Source organism: Acinonyx jubatus, chromosome B3 (assembly GCF_027475565.1).
Source record: "Acinonyx jubatus isolate Ajub_Pintada_27869175 chromosome B3, VMU_Ajub_asm_v1.0, whole genome shotgun sequence".
In the NCBI taxonomy this organism is placed as follows: Eukaryota; Metazoa; Chordata; class Mammalia; order Carnivora; family Felidae; genus Acinonyx; species Acinonyx jubatus.
The window spans coordinates 53,454,616-53,470,503 of NC_069386.1; the positions used below are offsets into that span (position 1 = coordinate 53,454,616).

General features: G+C 34.2%; 2 protein-coding genes across 13 annotated transcripts in view; one reads left to right on the forward strand and one right to left on the reverse strand.

Moving 5' to 3' along the window:
- Positions 1–4,448, reverse strand: part of FGF7 (fibroblast growth factor 7) — a 53,980-nt gene extending 49,532 nt beyond the window's left edge. The window contains exons 1-2 of one of the 3 annotated variants that reach the window (XM_053224046.1): positions 4,191–4,448; positions 3,052–3,264 (exon numbers count right to left, since the gene is read on the reverse strand). In XM_053224046.1, coding sequence (XP_053080021.1) covers positions 3,052–3,264; position 4,191 — 214 coding nt within the window. In that variant the 5' untranslated portion in view covers positions 4,192–4,448. Of the gene's footprint in view, positions 1–3,051; positions 3,429–4,190 lie in introns of all 3 variants that reach the window. The other 2 variants (XM_015063451.3, XM_015063452.3) reach the window with 2 other exon arrangements.
- FAM227B (family with sequence similarity 227 member B) overlaps positions 1–15,888 on the forward strand; it is a 196,019-nt gene that overhangs the window by 119,366 nt on the left and 60,765 nt on the right. The gene's annotated exons all lie outside the window — the stretch shown is intronic.

Genomic DNA, 15,888 nt, shown 5'->3' on the forward strand with positions numbered 1-15,888 from the left:
ACAGAAGGCGTTTAACAACCAGCTAACAAATTTATGGGATCAGAACACTGAAAATGAAATTCAAAGTGCTATTCTGATGTATCACACTTTCTGAACTCTGCTGCATTTTACTCCAGTAGACAACCCAATCACCTTTTACTCTCATTGTAAATAGGAAGGAAATATCTCTTGTTCATTTGTTCATTCATTCAGTTAATGATTGAGGAATGTTAATAGTTTTCATATTTATAATTTCAAGTTTTTTGTTCTTCTTTGACTTCTTAAACAAATTTTATTGAGCACTTCCTTTGTACCTGGATACAGTAGCTTCAACTTCACATGTGTCAATTTGCATGTTTTATGTAGGGGACATTCACACTTAAAATTAGTAAGGCTGCCCCTTAAATAACAGGAAATGAATATCAGAATTCTCTTCTAATAAGTTATTCTCCATATTTTTCAATGAAGTAATTACTTTTGTATCTTAGGATTTCCTTTTGACAATTGTGGATTAACTTCTTTTTAACTATGGTGAAGCCTGACTGACCCCTTCTTCAAGAGGATAGCAACACAACCTGACAACAGTTTTAGGTTTTACTTAAAGGATCCCATTGAAAGCTTCCCTTTCCAGGAGAATTCACCCTATCAAGAAAGTATGTTTATATATACAGCCTATGAAAAGCTTATAGATGTGAAGACTATATAATATATACCATGTCTTTATGAACATTAGTATTGTGGCATTCTATTTATGATACAGAAAGAGTTTCTCTCTCTCTCTCTCTCTTTCATTTTCACTGTAGAATTAGAATAGAGGAGAAATGGTGTGCCAAATTGGCCTTATGGTTACTCAAGGTTAATGCTAAATTGTGTTTCAGATATAAAATAACTTTGGCATTTTGTGTATGCCTACAAATGCTGGAGTTTAGTGGTTTTTAAGAAACTTTAACACAGAATAAAACACATATATGAATGCATCCCAGTTGTAGATATTTTTCATCCCAAATAATTACGCATGCTATTCATTTTCACTGGATTTTACTTCTAATTTTTCACTTTTTCATTATTTGACAAAAGCATTCAAAAGGAATTAGTGGCCATGTAGAAGAATTCTACACAGTGTTTAGATTTGATAACCATATTGGTACAATTTCAAATTAGTTCCGATGGCTCATCTTATAATGGAGATAATATTCACTTATCTCACTCAAAGTATATAATAATTACATAATGAGTACTTAGATCTGTTCATACTTATGTTATGGTTTAGAATAGAATAGACTGTAAGAACTAGTGAGTGTATTAGAGATCATCTGTATATACCCCATATCTTAGAGATGAAAAAACTGAAAATTGGAAAGAATTAAAAATTTTTCCAAAATTACTCACAGATAGGGAATAGACCTATGCATCATAACTTCCACCTGGGCTCTGTCCTCTTGTCTCTTCTACCAGGTTCCATTATTCATGATAAATCTCATAACTTTTAAATAAATTGATTATAATCCAAATTCTGTTGCTCATATAGAAGTGGCTATCCACAGAACTTTTCTGCATATAGTCATTTCTTTAGCTAAAGTTTAGTATAATCAGAACCATCTTCCAAGACTAACATGATAATTTAACTAATACCAGTAATAATTAAACTATTACTATTAATAATCCATTAAAAAGGCCTTAGTGTTCTATATCAATTATATTTAAAAAGAAGATCCTCTCATTTTCATATTGGAAATATAATTCCCCAATTTCCCACTTATTGGCTCGTTAGTTAAGAAGCCTAAAAACCAAGGCACCTGGGTGGCTCAATCGGTTGCGTCCAACTCTTGATTTCAGCTCAGGTCATGATCTCATGGTTCCTGCATTAGGCTCTGTGCTGGCGGTAAGGAGACTGCTTGGATTCTCTCTCTCCCTCTATCTCTGCCCCTCCCCTGCTCGCTCTTGCTCTCTTTCTAAAATAAATAAACTTTTTAAAAAATCCCTAAAAACCATTCATTAAACAAGCAACAAAAGTTTCAAGTACTCACTGCAAGCCTTAAGCAAAATGCACTGCAAGTGCTTAAGCAAATGTTTACGCCATCATCCCCAGGCATTCTTTTTCAATTGACTTTAATATGCATAATATTATAGGATGATAAGATAATAGCATTGTTCAAGTGCTAGTAATACAAACCATTTATTTTCATTCAGGGACTTTAAATTCTTACTATTTATATCCAATATTCTACCTTATTAAATTTAATACTATTGAAATTGTTTGTTCATCATACCTTCTAAATGACAAATCCAACCCTGATATTTCAATAGGACAAAAATAACTAATTCTTGGAGAAAATGTAAGGTACACTAACAGAAAATCATGGACTTAACATCTCTTGCAACTCACTTTTATTTCTTCCTTCACATTTACATTTCTCTTAAGGTAACACAAAATTATGGCATGGAAGATTTAAAGAAAATGTTAGGAGGAACCTATTTTCTTGCTTAGGTAATTAAACAAACAACCTAATACAAACTCATGCTGACATGAACAGATGGACAGATTCCCTTCTGTTTTATAACTGTATACAATTGCACAAGTCCCTGAAAGCATTTTTGAGCACAGATTATGTATTTTACACCACAGAAATATTCTTTCAAAGAAAATCTAATTGTTTTTTTAAAATGAATTTTCTGTTCCTCACACTAATAAGTTTTTGTTGAGCATTTACTGAGGACTCTTTTAGAGTTCCTAATGAGTTTTGCTTGAGGACAGTGATTTCCATCTCAGTGTGAATAATATCATTTATATTTTGCGTAACTTACAAGCATTTTGACCGTAGGACATAGGGATTATATTTTCAAATTGGCTTGGGTTATCAGCTCCAACCATAATATTAGTAGATTTGACCTGTTCCCAGAAGATGTTATTGGAAACATAGTTCAACGATCCCAATTTAGAGAAATTAGAAGATGATAGGGTTTTTTTTCAAAAAATCGAAAAAGAAAAGTAAGAAAGCATGTCACTTGAAAAATGGTTCTTTCACAGATTAAGGTTCATAAGCCGTGCTATAAATAAAAGACACCACTTACTATAGTTGTTCTTCATCTCTTGGGTCCCTTTGACTTTGCCTCGTTTATCAATCCTCAGATACCACTGTGTTCGACAGAAGAGTCTTCTCACTCTTATATCCCCTCCTTCCATGTAATCATAACTTCTTGTATGTCGCTCAGGGCTGGAACAGTTCACATTTGTAGCCATTTGCTCTGGAGTCATGTCATTGCAAGCTAAAGATATAGTGCCCACTAGACAGATAATGTGAAAGCATGATCTGTAGAGCAAAGTTGGCAGGATCCATGTCAGTATCCATTTGCGCATTATAGTGTAGTGCTCCGGGTGTTCATGAATAACATAATGAAAATTAAATCTTGAGTTGATTGTTGCTCCTAGGTCATTGACCTCTTCCTATCTGTGAATTGTAGATTGATTTAAGAAAGAGTAGTTGTTTTTTTCCAAAGTGTTATCCTTATCCTTTTAGTTCCTGATAACAATACAGGATTCCTCCTTAAATACCTCTCAGTTGGTATTTCCTTATAAAAACAGGTTGCACTAAGTTCAGTTGCTGCGACACTGTTTACTACTGGACTTCTGTTTGCCATGAGACATTAGGAATAGGGAGGGGAGGCAGGGGAAGATGAAACATTGTATGTATAAATGTTAGTGGGTAAATAGTATTATAACATGCAGTGTAGTTGGTACTGTGAAGGCACATTTAAAACAACTTTCACAGAGGATGTCAACACCTTTATCTCTCTATATGTAGATTTAGAAAAGTTATACATTACTGGAGACAAATCAGAATATGATTGTACCATTTATTCTGATTGCTGTTTGGTAAGAAACATCCTGCAATTAGAGCTATTGATTTAAATTAAGTCCTAAAATTACTACTAACAAAGTATAAACGCTTTCCCTAGATTTGTTTATAGTATGCTTTTATGTTTGTGGTTAATCAATTATTTTCTCTTGAACTACCCACATTTCTCAAGTTAAATGCCAGTATTGTCTGCAGAACTTTATGTAAAGTTCTACAGCGTAATTACTATAGATAATTACAAGGCTCAAAAATCTGGTAACTTTACTTTTCCCCTCAGCACTAAAACAAGAGAAAGAAGTAAACTACTAGAAATCCACTCTGCATTATTTTTAAAAACAAATAGCAGTAACTTACTTGTTCTGTTGATAACAGCTGGATGCACAAGAATTCCATGTCTGTTGTCTGCCTTGTGCAACTTGAGCCTCTCTACTGTAGCTACAAACTATTTCTTAGCTGAGAAATTCTCCAGCAGAATCATAATTGTTTCCATAAATCAACAGGCAAAAGGATTTTCTCTCTGTGTGAGAGCGTGTATGCTTGTGTGTGTGTGTGTGGAGCCTTTTTATTCAGGGCTTTTCGATAAATACCTTTGCTGACCTCATTGGAAGCAATTAAAACTTAACCAGTGAGCTGTTAGTTGAATACAACAGCAAGAATAAAAGAGGCTTATATAGTATTCATTCAATGGTCATGAGAGGGAGCTATGAACATAGTTTATGACTAAATCTACCAGTGGGTACCTACTCTGTAGAAACAGATCTCCGATTCTGAAACAGTTAAAAGGGGAAAAGGAATTTTTTACACCATCTTTACAACGTAGCAGTTGTATATAAGTTGAAAAATATTCCTTTGAACATATATATAAAAGGGATTTTTGCTAGTTAGAAAATCTTTTCTATAGCTTTATGATACATGCATTTCTCCTATTACTTCTTTGTACTCAGAATTTTAGAATAAAACTAATATGTGTTTATTAACTCACATCTTAGTGCTCTAAAGCACTGTGTAGCTGAGTCAAGGGTATAGCTTTTCATGCAGAGGTATTTGACCATTGTATATGAGTATATTTTTTATGTTTTATATTCCTAGACTGAAACTTAGAACATCTAGTTTCTTATTTGAGCTGAGCCACTAATTACCAGTATGACCTTGGGCAAGTCACTTGGCATTTCTGAGTCTCAGCTACTACATTACTGCATTTGTAAAAATAGTGCATTAGTCTGTGGTGCCTGTAGTTTTAAAATTCTATGACTTGGACTTATACTAACTACTAATATAAGGAAGAAGATGCATACTTTCAACAATTGTAATTCTTAAAAATTAAAAATAAATAAAATGGTTTTACAGTGGTTATCAATGTTTGACTTTTGCCTCAGTAAGAACATTAGCACAATAAATAAGTGTTACTCTAGGGATGAATTATAAGAGCTATAGTTAATGTAAGTTAAGAGAAAGCTATTTTACTTTTCAGCATGAGTTTTCCTCCCCTTTATTTCCTGTTCTGGCCTATAAATAGTGTAGTGGCCCAGTATTTTATTAGTTATTTGCTGCAAAATGATTGCATTGTTAATCTAAATCAATATTTAGGAATGTATATTGAAATTCTCTTTCCCATGTTCATACTCCCAGCACACACACCCACACACACACACACACACACACACACACACACACACACACACACTACTTGAAATGCACTACTTTACCACCAGGTGGTGCATGTAGACCAAATAGGAAAAGAAAATTAAGTCCTTTCAGATTATAGTGTATGTGATTTCCTTGCTTTGGGGCAACAAAATCCAGAGCATGGAATAGATTAAATGTACCAAGTTACTCTTTAGGCATCAGATATTGAAATTTGTAAGTTTATTAGAGCAGAGGAGCATGGAACCTTCTCTAATTGCATCTGTTGAAAAAGCTAGATAAAAATTCTATCATGTATTTCTCCAAATGGAGGAAGAAGAGAAGGAAAGAAAAGTATGATGTTGCTGTGTTCTGAACCATCCCTCCATGGGCAACAATAAAGAGCAGTGTCAGAACTCCTGGAACTTGGATATTCCTTCTAAAGTGAAAATTGTTAACAGTCAGTTCACATGTAAGGATTTTCAGAAGCTACTAAATCCATCTGTTCCACACTGACCCTACAGATTTTAAACTAAGAAATCAACAGATTAGAAGTCAAAATTTGCTAATTCAATGCTCAAGACTTAAAGACATGGACAGTTTGTTGATAAAGAGTGCTAGGGCCTCCTTAAAATCTGCTAGATAGAGTTAACTGTAAAATTGGAAACAAAGTATAAAATTGTGATCTCTTCACTTTACCTTCATTAGATGTTATTGTACTCTGTGATTTGAAAATATAATCCCGGTAGTATTAATGAGTGGCTTAATCTCGACAAGGGAACTGTATTTAAGTCTTTTAAGAAACAGTGCCTGATACTTGCCTAGTTTGATATGGGGATAGAATATGTAAAAAGAATACAGAGGATCTATTTCAACAAATATCATGAAAACATTAACAGCTGTTTAAGTATGATTACTCACCATCTAGTTTTGCTTAAGCAACCTCTGTTATATCCCTATTTCACAAAGAGGTAAATGATAGAAAATAGCTTTTGTTTAATGAATTTTGCATTTCAATAATTTTAAACCCATGTCACATTCATAAGTATGTATAATGTAATCAATAGAAGGGAACATCAATCATTAAATATTTTCATTATTTTACCTTTTCATGTCCTATCCTGTTCCGCATCCTCTTAGCTCCCATTCTTTATCAAAAAGTATAGACAATCATTGTTATTGGTTTCTTGTGTATCTTGTCAGAGTTTTCTATGCATATACAGGCAAGTTGAATACATATGTGTGAATATATATATATATACACATACATATTTTTTACTTTTCCCCCTTTTATACAAAACTAGCATGCCATAGACAATATGCTGCATGTTGCATTTTTTACTTAATAAAAATAGAAAGTTTTCCCATTACTATTTAGTAAATTTCCTCATTTTGTTTTACAGCTACATAGTACTTCATTAATGGGTATATCACAATGTATTTGTCTAGCCTTCTATTGATAAACATTTAATTTTTTTCCAGTCATTTTCTATTACAAAAAAAAAAGCTACAATGAATAAAGTTATAAATGTGTCATTTTTTTACTGTGCAAATATATTTGTAACATCAATATCCAGAATTTGTCCATATATATAAAATTTAGATAGATATTGCCAACTTAACCCTCCACAGAAGTTGTCCTAATTTTATAATTCCACTAGCAGTACAGAAGTATGATTCTTGTTCAATATAGTATATTAATGTAGTATAGTATAGTATATTACTAATCTGACAGGTAAAATGGCATTCATTATAGTTATGCCTTGGGTTTCTCATCTTATTAAAGGAAATGACTATCATGGACAAGTACTGTAAGGAAAAGCTACAAACACCAATATGGTTTTATTACAGAGAATGAGAAGGACAGTGGTGCATGAAGAGGCTGCAGAGGTAGCCACGGTCCTGTTGGGCTATGTCAGGGAGTTTGATCTTCATCCTAAAAGCAATAGGAAACCACTATAGTATGTTAAGAAGAGTGACATGAACAGAACCACTCTCCCTGCTCTATCTTGTTTTAACTCCAAATTTGTTTAACTCCTACTAGCATAAGCTTATGTAATATTAAATTATGTTCATTTATCCTATTTTTCTATTCTCCATATTGTCAGAAAGATAGCCAAACTTTGTAAATGGAAAGGAAAGATGTGGGAGAAAAAAGTCATATACACTTCCTGACTTGGATAAAGTCTGAATCCACTTCACAGGGTTCTGCTGAGTGCCTTCAAAGGAAGGGAAGCATCAGAGTGCCTTTGGGAAGCAATCTGGGAAAATTAGAGTCCTTAGACTGGGGAGATAAAAGTCTATTTGGGGACCAAGCTCCTATATATCTAGAAACACCATAGCACACGGCAGAAGCAGCAAAGCTCCAGGGAGTAAGGAGAGCAAGGACTGCCTCATGTGTCTAAATAGATGGAGCCATAAGTACCCCTCATAAAGATTTCCCATGTTTCAAAAAGAAATCTGGAAGCAGCAGGAAGCCCATACTTGAAGGAACTGTGTGAACAGAGTCAGTGAACACCCAGAGGTAACTAGAGTAGACAAATGACTCAAAAATCAGAATCCCTTGCCTTGTCCTTGAATCCAACACCATCTTGAGGCAGAAGAGGCGAACCCAGGAACAATAGAGGTTAAGTTTTTTACCTCTATTATTTACTTGGGGGGGGGATAACATTCTCAAAGTTAATGCAAGGTTGATTTATAAACATAAATTTATATGTTATTTCTCACATATTTCAGATTATGGTCCAAGATTTGTTTCCATTGCATTCCTCTACAGCTATCATCACACTGTGGATAAACCTTCATCTTTTCTCCTGTCAGTCCCATTCCATAATTTTTTTTTCCATTCCATTAATTTAGGCCCAACTTTGGATCATGCTGTGTACAACCAACATTACTTACTTCCTTGACCCACTCACTAAACAAATATTTATCAAATAGCTACTTGGTGCCAGATGTTGAGATACAATGGTGAATATTCTGGAAGTGATCTCTGACCTTACAGAGTATGCATTCCAGTGAGGAAACAAACATAAACATGTATATCTGTCGTGTGAGTAAATGGGAGGTGGACATTAGGATGCAACGAAGATATTCAAGGAGATGGGGGTAAATGGGTAGAGGCTCGTACTTTAAGTAGGAAAGGCCTGTCTAAAGAGATAAATTTTAAACTTCCTTGAACAGGAATGGCTTCAGGTATGAGCAATGGGGAAAATAGTGATAGATAAATGAAACAAAAAGTAGGCAGGGACCAGATCATGAAGAACTTTGAAGATCATGGTAGTAGGGGTTTGGGTTTATTCTAAGTGCAATAAGAAGCTGGAGTATAGGTGTGTCTGCTCCAAATCTGATGGACCTGGTCAAAGATAGTGGCTTAAACTCAGGAGTAAAATCTCAGAAGTAATTGAGCAAGCCTGGGGTCCCTATAAATCCTCAGCTTTGTAAACTTTGTGGTTACTCTTGGCATAATGCCCTAACATTTTAAAACTAATTGTACATAAGGGTACAAAGTCTGAGTCATATGTTCAAAATTGTGGTGTGCCTCTGACTCAGCTGTATAAATATCTCAGTTTACAAATGTAACTTGACTCTTTGTGTCTCTAAGTCTATAAAAATGTATGTTTTATTTAATTCTATATTTATAAAAAGTTCTCTGAAATGCTAATCTAAAGCTAAAGTTCTCAAAAATGTGTTATTAATTTTCCAAATTACTATGCAACTTTAGACCTAGAGAAAGATATCTAGAGTTATTATGAGTTCTTTTTTGTCTTAATTTGGAAATTTCTATATAATGAAGTTATATAATTCACTCTTAATTGGCTTGACTCCACTTAAATTAATGCTTAACTTTAGCAAAGAATCAGTGTCCTTGATTCAGTGCTATATATTAGTGCCTAATTTTAACAGCCTAGTGCCATTCTAACAGTTGAAAAGCTGTAAAGCTTTATAATGGGTAGGGAGAGAATTTTTCTTCACCCCTAGGAGAATATCATGAAAGACAACAAGGACCCTGTGCAATTAGGGTTATTACATTCTTTGCTTTAAGTCGTCATTCTTTGGTTCCATATTCTCTGTCTACATAGCAAAACAGGAAAATAAGGGGGAAAACTAGCAACAAAAAATGTTTTTAAATCTTTAATAAATGTTACTGGGTTGCTAACAAAATTGTTTTTTTTTTTAATTCATTAGCTTTAAAACCATGGCTTTTTAGCACCACATGAACTTTTCAGAAGTAGCAGAAGGAAGCAGAATAAAGATAGTTATGATAGCAAAGAAGGAGAAGAAAGTTATGGAGTTAAACATTTTTAGTATAAAGATGCATCCATGAAAAGCCAGGTATCCATTAAATTACAGATTCTTATAAATCTGGTGGCTAACAAGATAACTCATACTTAAGAGAAGAGGTTAATATTTCTCCTTAGGCTTCTCTTCAAGCTAAACATTCTTGCCATCTTTAAATATTTCTCAAATTTTTCCCTCAATGGTATTTAATATTAACTTAATCATACTTAGTCCAATCCTTATTCATCTAATTACTTCCAAAAGTTATCATTTCTACCACCACAACTTCTTCCAAAACTGTTTCTTCTTATGAATTATCATCTTCATATACTAAGCCAAGTAATTGTTTTTTCTAGTCTTCTTTTCTAATATGAAAACCACTATTCCCAATATCCTCAGTAGTCCTCTATAGTCTTCAAACACTAGACCCTCTCACTTGATTTAGGGTGAAGGGAGGTATACCTGCTCCCCACTTGTTTTCTTGGTAGGGAAAGGACTAATAGAGATTCTAGAAATACTCCTTACAAATTTTCTCTCTCTCTTTGTCTCTCTTCCTTCTTATATCTTCAGTCTTCATGAGGGACCCAAGAATCGTGTAAGCAATAATCAGATATTTCCTTTGAAATTTTCTGTATTGAGTTTTTAATGATACAATAAAATCCTTGATCCTATTTATTCTGTTAACTCAGCAAATTCAAATCATCACTTACCATGTATTTACATAGTATGCAAATATAATAGAGATACACTGTTCAATAAGATAAGCAAAGTCCCTGACTTCATGAAACTCAAATTATGGAGGAAGGGACAGATAATAAGTACATAAAAAGAATTCTGATGATATTAGAGGAAGAAATAAATAGGTTACTATGGTGGCAAATAACACAAATGAAAAGGGAAGAAAGGGCTTGTTGAAATCTGGGCACAAAAGGCTTTTCTGACAAGGTAACATTTAAGCTGGCAAAGGTAACAGGGAAAACAAAAGTTCTGAGGTGAAAATGAGCTTGGTGTATACTAGAAATTGAAAGGTGACAGTATAACTGGAGCACAGTGAACAAAGGGAAAGTTGGGTGATATGAGACCAACCAATGTATGTGGGCTTTTGATACCAACAACAGGAATTTTGGGTTCAGTTCTAAATATAATGGGTTATAATCAATGAGTCCTGTGATCATTCTGAAAACATGGAGGATGATTTGGAGAATGTCAAAAGTTGAAGTAAGGAGGCCAGTTAGGAGGAGGCTATGGCTGTACTCAGGTTGGAGGTGATGATACAATTTAGACTAGGATGGTGGAGAAGAGAGTGAAGGAAGTGAGCAAATAAATGTTGGAGACAAAGCTCAATGATAGATTATGTGAAAGACAAGGAGCTGTCAACGTTCAGTCCCAGATATCTGACATTTGCAACAGGATAAATAGTGTTTCCATTTTGTGGAACCAAAGAAACCTGGGAGAGTAGTGGATGGGAAAATCAGGCAGTTAGAAATTTTAGCTACGAGGAATGCTATAACCCAAAACTCAGTCTGGATCAGAGGGAACTGGACCTCTTACTCCCTTGAAATGAGAACCGGTAAGCATCTTATAAATCAATTACCACAAAAATGTGGAAGTAGAAACAGAATCTCTTTTTAAGGAACTCTGGTGCAAAAGGAAAGCTTTTCTCATGGCAGGCAGTATTAAGTCTGTATATTGATGAAAATGTTAAGGGTCATCCTCCCTCTTTTTTCCAATTAAGAATGTCTCTGACACTCAAACTGTTGTAGGCCCCGTGCAATCAAAACTTGAGTTATGTTATTGTAAAAGCCTAAAACAGTTTTATGGTTTGATTTCAGCCATAAATGGGTTTTAAAGTTGTCAAAATATAGGTTAAGGTACTGAGGAAGAAGTTTCTTAATAATAACGTTGGCATTTTTATGGAATGCAAGCTGGTGTAGCCACTCTGGAAAACAGTATGGAGGTTCCTCAAAAAACTAAAAATAGAACTACCCTACAACCGACTCAGCCATTGCACTACTAAGTATTTACCCAAGGGATACAGGTGTGCTATTTCGAAGGGACACATGCACCCCCATGTTTATAGCAGCACTATCAACAATAGCCAAAGTATGGAAAGAGCCCAAATGCCCATCGATGGATGAATGGATAAAGAAGATGTGGTATATATATATATATATATATATATATATATATATACACAATGGAGTATTACTCAGCAATCAAAAAGAATGAAATCTTGCCATTTGCAACTACGTGGATGGAACTGGAGGGTATTATGCTAAGTGAAATTAGTCAGTCAGAGAAAGGCAAAAATCATATGACTTCACTCATATGAGGACTTTAAGAGACAAAACAGATGAACATAAGGGAAGGGAAACAAAAATAATATAAAAACAAGGAGGGGCACAAAACATAAAGAGACTCATAAATATGGAGAACAAACTGAGGGTTACAGGAGGGGTTGTGGGAGGGGGTATGGGCTAAATGGGTAAGGGACACTAAGGAATCTACTCCTTAAATCATTGTTGCACTATATGCTAACTAATTTGGATATAAATTTAAAAATAAATAAATAAATAAAGTTAAGTAGTAAAAATAAATAAATAAATAAATAAATAAATAAATAAATAATAAATTATTTACTACAGACTTAACTAAGTTACCACATTAATTACACTAATATCTCACCAAGAGGTAAAGGGTCTGTGACTAATTTTGTCACAGGACAGCATTACTGGCCATCTCCAACGTACCCACTCTGGAATTTTTTCAAAGGCTGTTAATGTTAAACTTGGCTTTGTTAATGGCTTTTGAAAATTAAGTACATCCAATTAAGAAAACAGTTACAAATTGTCCTACCATAAGCTTTAAAATCTATGAATGATTTACAGCCAACAGGGAGCAAACACTCGACCAATGAAGACTGATAAAGCTGTAACTTAATGGCTGACTCAAGTGGGAGAAGTATGGAGATAATAGCTTGATTCTTATCTATTTTTCAGTTATATTAATTCTAGCAGTCTGTCTAGATGCATGGAAGCAAACAATTTTAGCATCAGTCCAGGTATAGATCTGTGTGGAAGCACAAACAGTACCTGGAATAGGTTCAACAACAGATCTTGGCTCACATCTTGTTAACCAGGAAGACCAGGAACGCCATAGAAGACCTTGAATGCTAAAAATGAGATATGAAGGCTTAGGTTTTCTCCAATGCAATGTACCATGACTGATGTGATACCAAACTTAAGAATCTAACTGGGGGTTCCACAGATGGTGAAGTTCCAAGAAAAACAATTAGTTACAGCAACAATTTGCTGGAGAACAAAATATATAGATATTAAATGTTTGGAATCTGTGAAGAGTGAACTGGTTAAATAAATTGCGTTCATATACTGAAATGCAAAAGAGGCACCGAAGCCATGCAAAACATGACTTAAATCAATATTCTACTTTATCACAAAACTTGACCTAGTTTCCTCCAATGATCATTCAACATTAGCATCCCAGACTGCAGAAGGTATAATATTCTCTCATATTATACACCCACACATTAGTGGTTAAGCAAGGCGAGTCTATTACCTTTACCGCATTCTCAGAACCTACTTCTCTGTCAGTCCTAGAAAGTATATGGCATTCACGCCATACTGATTGTGACCAAGGAGCCCCTATTTTGTCTCCTAGGTATCTTACGTCATCTCAAGTGCCAAAGTCATCTTCACATCCCACTTTAACTAGTTCTTTTTGCTTGATTTACTCCAATACATGGCTCCTGAAGCAGTGGATATAATCCTTTCTTCAAGGAAGATCACACGGTGGAACTCGAGGAGCAAATAAACCTGACTTGAATCCAATTTCCACCACTGACTAACAATAGGACTTTGAGCAAGGTATTAAACCTTTAAGAGACTCAGTTTTCCCATCTTTAAAGTAGGACTGACCTTATTTGTAGTTTAATGGATTAAATGAGATAATGTAAAATGACTATAAAGTGCTCAACACAGTGCCTGGCGAATAATAAACGCACAGTAAATCATAGCTTTACAAATAAAATAAAATAAAATAATGTTGGCATTTTTAAAACAAATCCATACTTAGCACCTCTCATTATTTTACCTAAAAGAAAATTGCTTCCATATCCTATATTTCCTTCTTAGAAAAAATATGCTAATAGAGAAATGTTGGACTAGAGTTGTTCAGAGCATACAGATTACACAATGAGAAGAATATATTAAAAACTAAACTTTCACCGAATGCCAAGAAAAATAGGTTAATTGGGGGAGAAAAAAGGACAACCGTATCATTCATTTGATAGTGCCAGAAGAACAATAAAACAAGACTAATTTCTTTGTAATAGATAGAATTTTTGGCTATGCATGATTATAATTTTGATTTCCTAGCCTAAGTAACTTGGAAGTCAGAAACATTATATCATGAATTTATAAAGGTGCTGAATTAGTGAAAACCCAAAATTATAGTGTATTTTAAAAGAAATGCCAAGTGATATATTTGTAATACATGAAACTGTTACCTGGCTTAGTTGAATCAATACCAAAAATATGGTGTTTATCAGCTTATCTGCACATGTGAATAGAAAAGTACTAAAAGATAGGGGCGCCTGGGTGGCTCAGTCAATTAAGCGTCCGACTTCAGCTCAAGTCACTATCTCGCGGTCCGTGGGTTCGAGCCCCGCGTCGGGCTCCGGGCTGATGGCTCAGAGCCTGGAGCCTGCTTCCGATTCTGTGTCTCCCTCTCTCTCTGCCCCTCCCCCATTCATGCTCTGTCTCTCTCTGTCTCAAAAATAAAAATTAAAAAAAAAAAGGTTAAAAAAAATTTTTTTTAAAAAACAAAAGTACTAAAAGATATTTGAAAACTGCTTTTTCTCTTAAATATTTTTAAATTTCTCATGATAACTGATTTGTCTTATTAATTTGCACTATCTTGGAAATTTCTGCAAGGCAAAAAGATAAATTTCAATCCACATTCAATATGAATGGTAACAAATTTTGAATGAAGGGACTCCAAATGAATGAAGTTTTACCATATTTAAAAGTATTCTAAGATAGGATGTTTTTTTAAAGATAACAGTCATTTTATTATTTTTCCCTTCAATAAATAAAATTAAAGGAAATAATTCTAGTTCTTAGTACAACTAAGGGGGTAATTAAAGACTAATTCATAAGTGGTAATGAAATTATTTTTAACATACTCCTCCCTTGCTTTGACTGCCTTTTTCGTGCCTTCCATTTCATTTTATTCCATTTAAGATGTTGACATATTGTGGTAATAAGTATACTTTATTTCTAATATAATCAAATGTAAAACCAAGAAGCAAAATCAAAAGCTTCAGAAGCGTTATTGTTTTTACCCCTTGAAAAGCAAGAGAAGGGATGAAAAATGGAAAATTTCTGGATTATTTTGCTATACCCAGAACATGTCATATTTTAAGTTTAAAGGGGGACTTTTTTCTTTTCAAAAAGTGCTTATCTTAGTGCTTAATTTGTTCCCTTTAGACCTAAAAGACAATCTTGTCCTGTTTTTAACTTTCTTAGTTTACAGGTAAATTTAAATTATGCTATTTGTTGGTGAGACCAAATATTTACAGAGATTTAGAAATTTTTTGTACTGTTTGGAATTCTGAAACTGTTCCTTATCCTGTTCATCCTCCTTCCATTTCTGTCTTCACTTTTCTCCTCCACATTTTTTATTCTTTCTTCCCCTCTCTCTTTCTTGCTCATACATTCACACATGCATGCTTTTTCTATCATACTTTTGCTTCAAGTTTCTGGAAAACTCCTTAGGTCTTCCTCATATTAAGTTTCTACTTATTTATACTTTTTTTTCAATAAAGTTTTGAAAAATACATCTGGTTTATATTCTAATCATACCCCTCTGAGAATAACTTCATATTATAGAAGACAATTCTCAAATAATAACCCATAATGATGCCACCATCTGGTGATTTTTTTTTTCATTTTATTTATTTCAGACAGAGAGAGAAAGAGAGAAAGTGCAGGGAGGGGCAGAGAGAGAGAGAGAGAGAATCCCAATCAGGCTCCACACTCAATGCAGAGCCCAATGCAGGGCTTGATCCCAAGACCCCAGCATCATGACCTGAGCGGAAATCAAGAGTCAGAAGCTCAAATGATTGAGC